We start from the raw sequence: 13,880 nt of genomic DNA on the forward strand, positions 1-13,880 counted from the left end.
TCACCGTCAATAGGAATCCAAACTCAAGATTATTAACACACCCAAATTGGCCAGCAAGACCTAATCCCACAATAATTCCAGCAACTACAATCAACATGAAAACCCATACACTGCAAACAGACCAGACACGGCCAAAGAAAACCCCAAGCTATTACTCAATCACCAAAACCAAATCAGACTAATACTAATTTATTCTAATTTAATCATCGACTTAATATTAGGAAGTCTCTTAGATAGTTACCGGAAATTCCCATCGGAATCGCGCCTCTGCCCGCCGGAAAACAGATTCGGGTTGCCGGAAGTCGTGGGTTCTGGGTTGCTGCCGAGATCTGGGATGGGCTTCTCGGCTCATGGTCACGGGCGATTCTGATTTCTGAGCTCACGGGTCACACACAAGTCACGGGTCCACGGCTTCGTCGGGTTCTGGGTTCACGGTGGAAGGCCGGCTACTGGGTCGTTCGGGTTTGGGCTTGCTGGGTTCGGGGTTCGGGCTTTTGGTTTGCACGGGTTCGTCGGGTTCACGGCTGGGTTGGTGGCTTTGATCGGGTTTTGCACTCACGCGGGGTCTTCACGGTTCGGGTTCGGTTTCACGGCGGGTCTCTGATCACAGGTCCACCGGCGGTAACCCAACGGCGGATTGGGTCCGGCTGGGTCACGGTACCACCGGATTCTGCTCCACCTCCGGTCTCTCATCTCTCCCTCAATCAATTTCTCTCTCAAATTCTGCTTCTATTTCTCATCTCATCTCATCTCTGTTTCTTACTGACTTTCTTTCTCCTGGTCCCTCATCTCACTCTCAACTCTCAACTCTCAACTCACTCTCTCGATCTCTCACTCACTGCTGTGTCTCGGTCTTAAAAGAAGGAGAAAGAAGGAATAAAGAAAGAGGGAGAAGGGTGCCATTATTACAGCAGCAGAGATGAACTGCTTTGTAGCTGTCTGAGTGAAGACAGGCTAGCATTGCATTGTTTAAGCACCGAGAAGGACGATCGTGCTGAAGAAAATATATTAGAACCAAAGTGGAGGCAGGCTGTGTTTTTAATAAACTGAGTGGAGGAATCGGAACAACGTGCGACTGCTGAAATGATTTAAATAGGTTTAAATGGAATAAAACGTAAGAATGACGTAGGAGGCGGCTAACGATTTTAGCAGATTGTGTTTTAAAAACCGGGTCTTTTAATACAAGCAGTCTCATAAAAATACTGTTCTAAATCCGTTTTGAGTCTAGTTGTTTCATCGGTAATATTATTATCTCAATAATATTTAAACATAATAAATTTATAAACCAAATATATATTGCACATATTACACATTAATATTATTTATTAATATTATTATGCCAATTAGTCTACTGAATAAATCCGTCAGTCTATTTCATTTAATCTTAAATTCTAGTTTAAGACATTAATTGTATTACTAAAAATCTGGGGCGCTACAAAACCCATGCTTAGGAATGATTTGAAATCTGTTACGTTCTCAAGAGTATGGGTTTTTTATGCTTAGTTTATTTTTAGGGTTAAATACTCTATTGGTATTTGAGTTTTAAGCCTTTTTAAATTTAGTATTTGAATTTTCATTTGTTTCATAAGTGATACTTGAGTTGGGAGTAAAAACCCGTTTAGTACCTTGTTACCTTTTCTGTCCAAATATTAAAGGTTGACACGTGGCAGTATATAAAAAAAAAATAAAAAAAAAAATCTTTAAAAAATTATATAAAAATAATAAAATAATACAATTTAAAATAAAAATAAAAAAATAATTGAAAAATAATTTTTCAATTTTTTTTTTAAATTGTTTTATTTTATTATTTTTGTGAAGGGTTAGACTTTATGAAATTTCATGGTTAGATAATTTTTTATTAGGTCTATATCAATGCTTTACCACACACACAACTTATTTGTTTGCACACTTAAACACGTTTTTGTGCTGCCCAAGTCTTTCGAAATGTGAAGTATGAAAACAATAGAAATTTCGAAGAAACTAGTGTTTCTCTATAAGTGAGGAAAGTTCCACGTAAAAAGTTAGGATTTTTATGTGCATGGGTGTTTCATAAACACTACAAGGAACTAAGGAGGGATTCTGAAAGTGTTAAAAATGAATTGATGGAGGATTCTTGGAGAAGATAGTAGCATTGCCCAACTACCGTCCGGACCTAGTGATTGTGATGCCCCAACTAGTATTTATCCATTGAAAGAATTATGCGGTAATGATGTCATCTATCAAAATTGTTTTAAGTTTGGCTGGCAATATGAATTTTGAAATTGAACAGCTTGATGTGAAGACTATCATCCTCTATAGTTTAGACCGTTATACGGTTGCCATACAACTGGATAATGTGATAGGAAAAATAAACTATGGCTAGCTTTCACGGTCACGTCATCCTAATTGCATAACAATCATATAACAGTCTATTGAATAACATTACTCTTTCCGTAAACATAGTTTAGGCTATGAGCAGTCTAAAATCTGAAATATCTAGAAAAACAAATTGCCTAGGAATGTACAAAGAGACAATCTTGATTGATCCCCTTAATATAGGCAATCTAGATTTCTACTCATGGAGCTTTCACATCCTGTGAATCCATTGCTCCAGCCGAAGTTGCTTTAAAGGAGGTCCTAGATTCGGCTTACTCTTTTGAGGACACCGCCATTGCCCAGCAACCTCCATTGCATCAGAGTAATGAAAATTTGTTGTTTCTGCTAAGACCTTTCTTTCAATGACACCATTCTTTCTACCAGCCAATGGAACTGTGCTTTTATTAATCCCTTCTGCCCTTCTTCTCACGAAATTCTCATTGTTTATCCTTGTAAACCTGACATTCCTTGTTGTAACAAAACCGTTTTCTGAATTATCTTTTCCTTCACTACTTTCTTTGCCACTGCTTCCATGTGTTGAATCTCTCTTATAAATAAACTGTTGTACAGATTTTCGATCATCACAGCCTGAAGTTTCACTGATATTCACAGCCTTACATTGAGAACCTTCAAGAATCAAGGAGGATGCATCTTTGGTTGGGACTCCGTCGTCTTCAAGTATTTCAACTTTCAAGCTTTGCTCAAAAGGCCTTCCAAAACACCAGTTGTTCTCAGATGATGGAATTCTGTTCCCTCCAATCCCATCGTCACCCTGTAAATTTGTAACATGGAAGCATGGAATGACTTCAAAAAGTCAATAAATTTGTAACTTCGGAAACCACATTTCGGCGAAAGTAGCCGGAATCTTGCCGGTTAATGACGGAATCTCGTCACCGGTAATTTTTATATTATTTAACATTAATGTTTCTATGTTGTGAATAAAAATTGATTTTTATAAGTTAATATGATTGAATGAAAATATATAAAATATTTGTGATTTTCAGTACGCACCAAATACTAAAAATTGTTTTCAACTGAAAAATAACTTCTCTAAAAATATTTTACGACAAAAACTATTTTACGCCGAAACAAACAAAGCATAAAATCTCTGTTTACCAACCATCGAATTAATTGATGATGTCCCACATCAATCTATTAAATCATTGACACGTGGCTTGTTTTTACATATCATGCATCAACTATACATTATTGATTATACTAAGCAAATCTATCCTAAATAAAAATAAAAAATAAATTAATAAATGTAGCTACCCCTTGTGAGGTGAGACCTTCCCTCACAGCTGTCATTTTTTATTATTATTATTTTTTTAATTTTTGAATTAAGGGTAAATTTGTAATAATGAAACATTAAATTGTTACGTTATATAATAATCTTGATGGAAGGAATTATTTAAAATAGGCATAAAACTTAAATTTGCCTAGTTACAATTGCTCCACTATATAATAATCTTGAAAGCCTATCTTGATTAGTGAATGTAAAGTTCTGTAATTAGATGAAAATGAAGGAAGGAGAGATGGAATACCTCTCTTGAAGGCTGCTGTTTCTGTAGATTATTTCCAAAAGAGTTGTCACATTTTGCAACGCCATCTGATTGCACATTCTCTCCAACAATCACTTCACCAAGTGTCTCCCCTGTTTCTATGTTGCTCTCTTCATTGACAACCCCATCATACTCGCATTCACTTTCTTTAGAAAGAGAATATCCAAAATAATTGCTTGTATCCAATACAGGAGACTCATAAACATAGCTTGCAAACCAGTTTCTGATGTCCGGAGGCTCTGACAGACCAAGAAACAAAAACAAATCAACCACTGATTCTTACTTAAATTGGATTTTTTTTTTTTGCTATCCCTATTTAATTAATCACTTATAACCACCATAAGGGTAAGAGGACCAGTACATTTCCATTTTTCATTTACCTAAGACTTTCCCAGCAGCCAAACATTTTAAAGATCTATAATCTAATTAAGGTAATGATTTCGAGCACAATTGTGTGTGTTTGAGTCTTGAGACTGGCCATTTCAAGAGGAAAAAAATGCCAACAGATAAGGCCCTATCCATGCCACCCCTCCCAGTACCCCATTTAAGTGAGAAGAGCTACAAGTACTTTTAAGTGTTTACTTTCTCAAGTGCTTAATCTGATGTGGTAATGAAAATTACTATTGAATTTTGGATGGATTAATATGTATATTTTACATCATTAGTAATTTTTACTGTCATATCAGAGAGTAAACACTTCGAAGCATATATAGCATTTCAAGACGAGCGGTGACTAATGAGCCATTTTTATATTCTCAGATAATTTGATTTCGTATATTCTTAGTGGCACTTCTAGAGGAAGCGATACACACCAGAAAGGAGCGAAGACGAGTGGCATGAATCTGCAAGCTGCAACAAGAAAATTGCAGTGGGTGTGAGACATTTTGATATTTTAATGTTCTGCTTGATTGCTGAGAAATCATGGGAACAGAAAAGCAATAAAACATAGTTGAATTGGTGCAACACATCTAATTACCAAATTCATGACTGTGCTGCTAGATTACAATCTCTATACCCAGATCAAAACTATCATTTAAGTAAAAATAAAAAAACGGAAAAATTACTAAATTAATCTCTAGAATTTAGTCTTGCATCAAATCGATGCCTGAGATAGAGGTAACAATTCGTGTTTGCATGTTGGGTTCAGGTCGTGTCAAAATACAGGAATAAAACTATATAAGTCTACCTTAAACCGACCTATTTAATTAAACAGATCAAACTCCAACCTTAATTCGCTAGTTTTGTGTTGAGCTTGTGTAGAATTTATGGGTTGTGTCAAAAATTATAAGCCCTAAAGTAGGGATAAAAAATGACTTTCAAACTCCTTGTGGTTAATATTACACTGAGTTCTATATCTCTGGCTTGGTCTTCTTGTTTGAATTTTTAGCAGCTGAATCATTATCTTCTAGAGTGTGGTAACTTCTAATGTCTAATAGATTTGACATAAGCCTAAACTGTACCTTATTTAAAGATTTGATAGATCAATCAAGTAATTTTCTAACAAAAAGAAACATGAATTACATTTTCAATATTTTAAGAAAAAACAAATACAAAAGAATACCAAAGGGGATCAAGGAACAGTACCTCATTTAAAGACGGACCTTCAAGCTTATCACTTCCCAAAAAGCTGCTACCTTTCACAAACCCATTGGAGCAAAGCTTCTCAACAACAAACTCTTCTTCTCTTTTCCTGATTTTCTTAAGCCCACCAGGGTTTTCTTCTTTTTCTCCGTCGCTCCCTTCCATAACCAATTCACTTTTTGCAAATTGAATTTCCTTAGAAACAGAATCTCCAAAAATGTCCAGTACAGGAGATTCGTACTCATAGCTTGGGAACCAGTTTCTAATATCAGGAGGCTCTGACAGAATTCACACAATAACAAAAGAAAGAAAGAAATTGAAGTTACAATTTCCGGCAGACTTGGAATAAGATTTACATAGTTTTTGTTTGGTTGCTGAGAGAACACGGACGAAAAGAAGGAGACCTAGGATTAGAAATATGAGATACCCAAGTTCTCATTTCTTTCCTTATATTTTCTTTGTAAACAAACAGTCACTAAGATTTGCAGAATCTGGGATAAGTAATGCATACCAGAAGGAAGCGAGAGTGAGCTCGTGGAACCCAGAACCTACAAAAATAATTGATAAAAATGAGAAATTTGGAGCTTTCAGTCCCAGTGAATTTGTGGGAAAAGAAAAGAAAATATTGTTAGAATCTTGCAAAACCCATTCCAGCCCTTACAAGGCTCCAAAATATTCCATTTTCTTTTCCTACACTTTCTCAGGAACCAAACGGAACAAAAAAAAAAAGTCCGCAGCAGATGGGAAAATTGTAGGCTAAAGAAAACACAAATTGGTACCTGAGAATCACATATTTGTTGTTCTGGGTTTGAATTGTCCATTAGATCTCTCTCTCTCTCTCTCTCTCTCTCTCTCTCTCTCTCTCTGTGTAAGAATTGAAAAATTAAGCGGTTAAATGGGTTATTTATTTTGCTTATTTATTCAAATTTCGCGGAATGTAGTTGGCGCTTTTTTTTTTTATTTTATTTTTTTGGTTTTTAGTTATCGTAAAAAGTTAAGGGCGCGTTCGGATGACCCTAAAAAGTGTGTTGCACTATTTTGGTTTTCATAACCATATTCAATTACAAGTCCCTCAAAAGTCAAAATGTAAAGAAGCAAAAAAAAAATGATGAAGTACGTAGAGCATTAGGATATGTAGTGGAGCATTAGTATGAATCCTTTTACTGAGGATATGTTCGTCACATAAATTGGAAATTGTGAAAATTGTTAGTGAATCAATCTATTCATTACCCAATCAAGTAGGGTGTTTTAGACATGGGAAACTACCTTCATGATTTGTTTGAGATAATTAGTTTTCTTTCTTCTTCTTCTATTCCTCAAATGGAATGAGTATATTGTAAAGGTGAAAAAACAGTTATTCTATTTTTATAATTGGAATGTTCCGCTTTAAGCTGTTATCGGTTATTTAAAGCTATAACTGTACCACATAACAGTTTTTAAATTTGGACAATTTGAGCTTAGTATTTGAAGTTTGGCCTTCATTGAACCTTCTTCTTCTTCTTTTTTTTTTTTTTTTTTTTTTTAAAGCTTATTTTAGATTTTTTTTATTTGTTTTTTGCCGGATGTATGGGGTCTATTAAAACTCTATATTAACGACGTTGTTTTGGTGTTATCACCAAAACAATGTCGTTTGTGTGTGTGTGTGTGTGTGTGTGGGTAGATGATTAGCAGTTTGTAACTGCCTTCATGTGACGACCTGTTTTTTTTTTTTTTTTTTAACATACAAATGGATCATCACAGTGGCACGACTATTTGTCGCTCAGCCAACATATGGCACATGCCCCATAACATGTACCTGGTAATTAGAGTTATATCTAACAGCAAAAAACATAATGATACCATCATAATTTCAGCGGAAAAGCACATCTAAAACATAACCTATTAATTTTACAAAAGAGTCATTCACATGTCTATCTGTTTAAAGCTTAACATCATTACATCATATAACAAAATAATGACTTATACAAAAGAATACGTGACACCCACGTCACAAGCCATATACAAAATATACCAAAAGAGAGGACACCATACTCAATCCCATTACAATTGTCGTTGTGGGCATCAGCCATAATATCTCAGATATAACGCTACTGGATCGTCACCTAATTCTAGAGTACTTGTAGCCAAATGAGTAGCATCTATACGGTTGTGGAGGTAGCCATATCCGTATAGATGAAAGAATGAGTTTACCATTTTCAGTACATAATACCGAGACCTCAGTGATATTAAACTGACTCAGTTTTCACAAAGAACCGACTTTTCTTTCTAGTCTTGTGTACACTATAACAGTTACCAATTTTTTTTATAAACTTTTGTTTGAAAAATCCCCATAGCTGATATAGCGAACAGCGACTAACAGAAAACATTTAAAGCATACTATGTAGCTGTGCACTTATATAGAAGTTCCAATCATCTTACCTTGAAAGCTTCTACATATGAACCCATCTACAAAATATTACTTTTTATTAGTGGCTCAGACATATGTGCATACGATCACCCCATTATAGGATTCACACCAACACATAAGTCTTAAGTAAGAAAACATGGCATGTTACTCTTCAATACTAAGATATCATCATTCTCCAAAATACAAACAACACCATCTCTAATCGTATTTCAGCTTCGTGCCTTGAACTTCAGTTGATCATGCGAGCACTAGAGTGGAACTCTAATATGCAAGCACGTTTTTACTGAAGAACAATGACAGTCAACCTACTTACTCATAGACATGTCATTACTCATATCTGGGTAACATGAGCATCCTTTTACATTCAAGCTCAATGCTTTTTAAACACATGCAACCAGCCGTTAAAAATATACATATGCTCTTTTTCATTAAAACTCATATGTATACTAATACATCTAGCAAAACTACTCATAGCATAAAAACATCATATTCATAAAAATAATGTTATACATGCTCATGCAAGGTTTCATTTGTTTTACATCGACTGAATAGTGAACTACCCGCCGATTAAAGTTTTACATCGACCAAATAGCGAACTACCCGCTGATTAAAGTTTTACATCGACCGAATAGTACCCGATACTATCTACCGATTAAAGTTTTACATCGACCAAGTAGCACCTAGTACTACTTGTCGATTAAAGGCTTGTAGTTTCCCATGGGTTGTAAACCTCGCTTAGTTCCATGTTCAGTGTTCATATGCTTATGCCATGTGCCTTCAAACAATATACATATACTTTCTAATTTCATGAACATGCCTTTAACTCATGCTTTCAATATAAATCCATAAACAATTTAACACATCGATTCATCAATCAACATTTGCATAATTTAAATCCCATTAACAACATGCAATCAAATCCTTCAAATCAATTCAAATCACACTTTCCAGTCACACATTATTTCTCATAAACATCATTGACATATTTCAACATAATTGAAATTACACAACACATCCAAAACATATTGTCAACATATTGTCGGTTCGGTAGTAAAATCATATATCATTGCAAATCTATTAAATACATAAAAGTATAGTTTTCTTACTAGGTTGCTTGTTCACCAACTCCCAACGACTCTAAACTCAACCCGCAAAGTGCCGTTATAAATACAATACATTGCACTATTTAGCATTCTAGACAATAATTACCCAAGTAGCACTTTGAATCGCTCAGAGACTACATTATTAAATTACCCATAAAATTCGAAGAATTCTAGACATCTACTCATAATTTCTAATCACTTAATCCAACCACAACAATATTAACCCATAAGTATTTCCTTAAGGTTAAACTCATAAAACAACACTTAAATAAAATACCCAAAAGTTAGGGTTAGGGAAAACTTACCAAAAGTTCACCAAACCAAAACCTAAAGTTTGGGTAACTTTAAGAAAGTTCCAACAATTCAAACACTTAAGGAACAATAAGAATTAAATTCACATTTCAAGATTTTAACCCAAAAATCTAAAGAACACAAGTTTAGTGTTTAACCTCAAAATGATCGGTGAAAATGTAGATCCAAGTACAAGGATTACGTTTCCGAAGACGGATTGAAGATCGGACTGTTGGATCTTCGTAGATTGTGATTTTTCCTTAAAAACTAAGAGAGAATCTCACCCTCTCTTTTTTTTTTTTCCTTTTTTTTTTCTTCTCAGGTCTGGTCTGAAAGGAGGCTTACTGCCTCTTTTCTTTTTTTCTCTTGAGGGGTGCATGTCTGTGCACTTCTCTTCATTTTATTATTTATTATTTATTTATTTAATTTTTGTGAAGGGCCATTTGGCCCTTCTTTGTTTTAATGATGCGCCCCGTTTTAAGGCACATGAAAAGGGTGGGGCGTAAATTTGCACCTCAACTCTTCTTCTTTCTTCTTCTTCTTCTTTTTTTTTTTTTTTTTTTTCTTATATATATATATATATTATTTTATCATTTATTTTCTTTTATATTTTTCATTTTCTATTTTATTTTGGACCTTAAAAATATTCTCGTACATTTTTTTTTATAACACTAAATTAATTTAATTAATTATTTATCCAAATTTCGTGTTTTAGTTATTATGAAATGTCATGGACATTACACTCCGTCCACCCCTAAAACCGCAAACCACCCCGCCTTATACGGTTAAAGATTTTTTTCAACCGCCCACAAAAAGGTTAGGCAGTTATTAATCGCTCGACTTTTTACCCTCCATCAACTATATAACCTTGTTGTTTCTTGTCGATTGATTATTTGGGTCATGTTTCTGTGTTTGAATGATTCGTTTTAAAGGAAAAACGTAATTCACAGGATGATTTTCAAATATGTAAGTAATATTTTATATGTTTCCCTTGTTTGATGGTTTCAAAACAAATGTTATGATTTTGGATGAAGTTTTTTATGATTTTACGTATTCAAATAATATTTTAAAATACACACACACACACCCCGTTTTATGTTATGATTTAAAAGGTTTTATAGTAATTAAGGTAAACTCTTGATGGTTTTGTATTAAGAGCATAACCTTGACATCTAAATAAAGTCTTGAACGTTTTTGGGAGTTGTAGAATCCCTAGGGACTTTTTATTTTGATTGGATTGCATGTTAGGGGCTCAGAAGGACTTGAAACATGAGTTAAATTGGCCTAGGATTGATCCCTGCTCAAGCAGGATCGATCTTGGTCCCTTTGAAATTGATCCCAGCTAGCCAGGATTGATCCCAGTCAGTCATGATTAATCCCAGAACCATTTGAATCGATCGTGACTACCCTGAAAGTCTAAATTAGGGTTTTCATAATGCGTTTTACGTTTGTAAATGTGTTTTTAAGATCTGTGATTAGCGTTTGGCTAATATTAGGTTTTAAATTTGCAAAACAAAAAATTAGATCTTTCAACATGTCGAGGATTGGAATTAAGCGTACGAGATAAGTAAACTCATTATGGAAGTAGATGAACAAATTATTTATGCATGAGTTTTTCGATGTGAGTACAACGTCCTTGTATTGGGGTGTTGGTATGCGTTACGATTATTGTTACTCGATGATCACGGATTCACGAGTCTTCAATGAAATGTGAAAATTAGTTATGTTTTAAATTCAAATGTTTTTATGCCTCAAATTGAAATTATCATGAATCATGCCATGTTCATAAAATTGCTACTTAGCATTCACAATCAAACATTTTGTGAATCCTTCTAAAAGTGCATGGTATCGTGAAAAGTTATTTTGAGTCTAACGTAAGGGTTTATTTTATGGTTTACTTTTGTGAGATATTTATTGTGACAACCCTTTTTTTTTTCCATAATAAAACGGATCATCGCAATGGCATGACTACACTCCATGAACCAAACATCAACACTAAACATCTCACAACATAAGTATGATTCATCAGATATTACAAATAGCAGCGGAAATTACTAGACATTAAACACTTGGAACTATAAACAACACACATCCAAATACTACCTCTATATGATTAAAGCTTGATCAATGCATCTTTTACATAACAAAAGCATGGATATACAAAAGGTGTTACATGCGACACAATGCCATAAATATACCATTGTATCTATATACTAACGAAAGTGCCAATACATGAATGAGCTAAAACTATAGCCCAACATGAAGTTCCAACATAAACTACTCATAGTCACGGTAGCCCAAGTACAAAACCATTGGATTTTCGTCTAATCCCTCAACACTTACATCAACAGCATGATCTATGTGATTATAGTGATAACCACGTTCACATAGACAGAATAATGAGTCCACAGTCTTAGTGAGTATATAAACCACTAGGTATTTGCATTGAACTGACTTTCTTTTTCTTTCTTTTTTCTTCTTTTTCTACCATGTGTTTACAATAACAACTATATTGTGGATTAACACTTTTCTTATAAAAATGGTTTGTAGTTGACGAGGTAAACACTGAAATTTCATAAATACATGAAATCATACTACTTAGTTGTGAATATATGTAAATGTTCCAACCTCCTGCTTGGAAGCATACACATATAAGCCCATCTATATCATACATGTATGTATATCATATATCTCAGTTATATTCATATACAAACATACATGTACATCTAACCAAGAAACCATAATTAAACATTCTCAAATGCAAACCCGTCGTAATAGTATACACATGCTCTGTCCCATCCAAACTCATAAGTATATCGATACGTCTAGCAAAAAAAATCATGTAAACCATGTCATACATTTTCATCATATCTTAGTACCAGTGGGGCTTCCACCCAAACGGTCTTGTTGCTTGAGGCCAATAAGACTTCAACCCAACCAGTCTTACACATGATGTTGATAGGACTACAACCCAAACGGTCTTAGTTTCTTAGTGCCGATGGGACTCTTACCCAAACAATCTTACACATGATTCCAATGGGACTTTCAACCCAAACAGTCTTGTTTCAGTGTTTCATGTTCTCATTCTTGTTTCACATACATATTTCATGCGTTCATGCCATATAATCATCATGTCCATTATTTCACATACTCATGCATCAATTAACATCATATGCTTTTCATACTATTTACAAACATGTAATGTAATCCTTATTTTATCATAATAATTCACCAACAACATATCTCAATTCTTAATTTCATAAAACATACTTTAAAGCTCATAGATCATCATTAAAGTTAAACATTTATAGCATTCTTGTAACATCATTAAAACTAGAAAAATTAGATATTTTCTCAATGATTTAAATACTCACCTTATCCGCTTGAGGAAAAGCTTGTGACGGTAAGCCTTGCAATGCACTACTGCATTTCACAATGTAATAACACATTAAGACCAACTTAAGGTACAATTTAACTCTAAGCACCAAATATGCTCTTGATTTATCACAAGAGCCAAACACCATGGCAACCCATAGGAAATTTGAAAGATTACTAAAACCCTAAATATCAACCCAAATACAAGAAAATTTAGGGTTTATGGATTGACCTTAAACCAAATGGTGAAAAACAACGATCTTGCACCAAGAATTGTGTTTTCAGAGTCGGAATTGACTTTGGAAGTCTCTACCAATCAATGCCTAAGGTTTGGGTACAAACCCTGTGTGAGAGAAGAGAGAAAATCATGAGAGAAGATGAAAAAGAGGAGAAATGAGTTGAAATATGCGGGTTTCAGCCTTTGATTCACCCGCCTGTTCGGACGGGTTAGTGAGCCAGCCAAACTCCCCACATGTGGAACGTCCCGAGAATCCTTCACATATATGTTGTCTGCACCCCATCTAAACACGAAAGGAACACAAGGCCTATTGTCTGATTCGTCTGGACACCTAAATGTCCCCGTCCGGACAAGCACTCGAAATTGAACCTACTGTCCAAACCACCCAGACACGCTGATGTCCCATTCGGACACACGTTGAACTGGAACTTACTGCTTGATCCGTCCGGACATGTTAACATCCCGTTTGTACGCCTAACAACATTTCAGACTTTTACTAAATTCCTAAGTGTTCTTTCTTGCTCTTTTATCTAATTACTTACTTTGAAAATAAAGAGACTTCTAATTTATGGTAGGTGTGTGTGAACAATGTGCAATAAAATATTATAAGTGCGGAATTTAAATGAGACATATAATTTGTTAACGAAGTGGAAACTCAATTAAAAGAAAAACCACTCTGGGCAGCCAAACCCAAAAATTCTACTATTTAGAAGACAAAGCTAGTAACAAAACAGTAACACTCACATACCTTTATGCAGCGATCATATCTTGCACTCTAACACGTAACCCAACGTGAACGCTTCTCACCCAAGTCTCCTAATTGAATGGGTCTTCGATGGATTCCTTTAGCTTAGAGCTCCTCCCTAAGTTAGACTTCACACGAACAAAGTAACTGCATACCAGCAACAACTAGAGAGCTAGCAAATCTTCACAATATCTCTTTAAACACCATCTCTAAGCTATAGAGA

The 13,880-nt window shown here is 34.7% G+C and overlaps 1 protein-coding gene across 1 annotated transcript; it reads right to left on the reverse strand.

Moving 5' to 3' along the window:
* Positions 1-2,420: 2,420 nt before the first annotated feature.
* On the reverse strand, positions 2,421-6,348 carry LOC133855054 (uncharacterized). The gene is made up of 6 exons (XM_062291347.1): positions 6,278-6,348; positions 6,010-6,046; positions 5,502-5,776; positions 4,730-4,766; positions 3,900-4,156; positions 2,421-3,127 (listed from the first exon to the last, which is right to left on the reverse strand). Exons 1-6 carry the CDS (start codon positions 6,317-6,319, stop codon positions 2,567-2,569), a joined length of 1,209 nt encoding a protein of 402 aa, XP_062147331.1. The 5' UTR covers positions 6,320-6,348; the 3' UTR covers positions 2,421-2,566.
* Positions 6,349-13,880: the final 7,532 nt, after the last annotated feature.

This window comes from Alnus glutinosa, chromosome 13 (assembly GCF_958979055.1).
Source record: "Alnus glutinosa chromosome 13, dhAlnGlut1.1, whole genome shotgun sequence".
Taxonomy (NCBI): domain Eukaryota; kingdom Viridiplantae; phylum Streptophyta; class Magnoliopsida; order Fagales; family Betulaceae; genus Alnus; species Alnus glutinosa.

What these genes read in the sequence shown, in the direction of transcription:
- LOC133855054 (XM_062291347.1), bottom strand. Translation starts at nt 6,319, where the DNA reads ATGGACAATTCAAACCCAGAACAACAAATATGTGATTCTCAG. An exon ending in CTCGTCTTCGCTCCTTTCTG is followed by an intron (nt 4,157 to 4,729) that starts GTGTGTATCGCT and finishes TTGGTCTGTCAG; the next exon opens with AGCCTCCGGACATCAGAAAC. An exon ending in AACAGCAGCCTTCAAGAGAG is followed by an intron (nt 3,128 to 3,899) that starts GTATTCCATCTC and finishes ACAAATTTACAG; the next exon opens with GGTGACGATGGGATTGGAGG.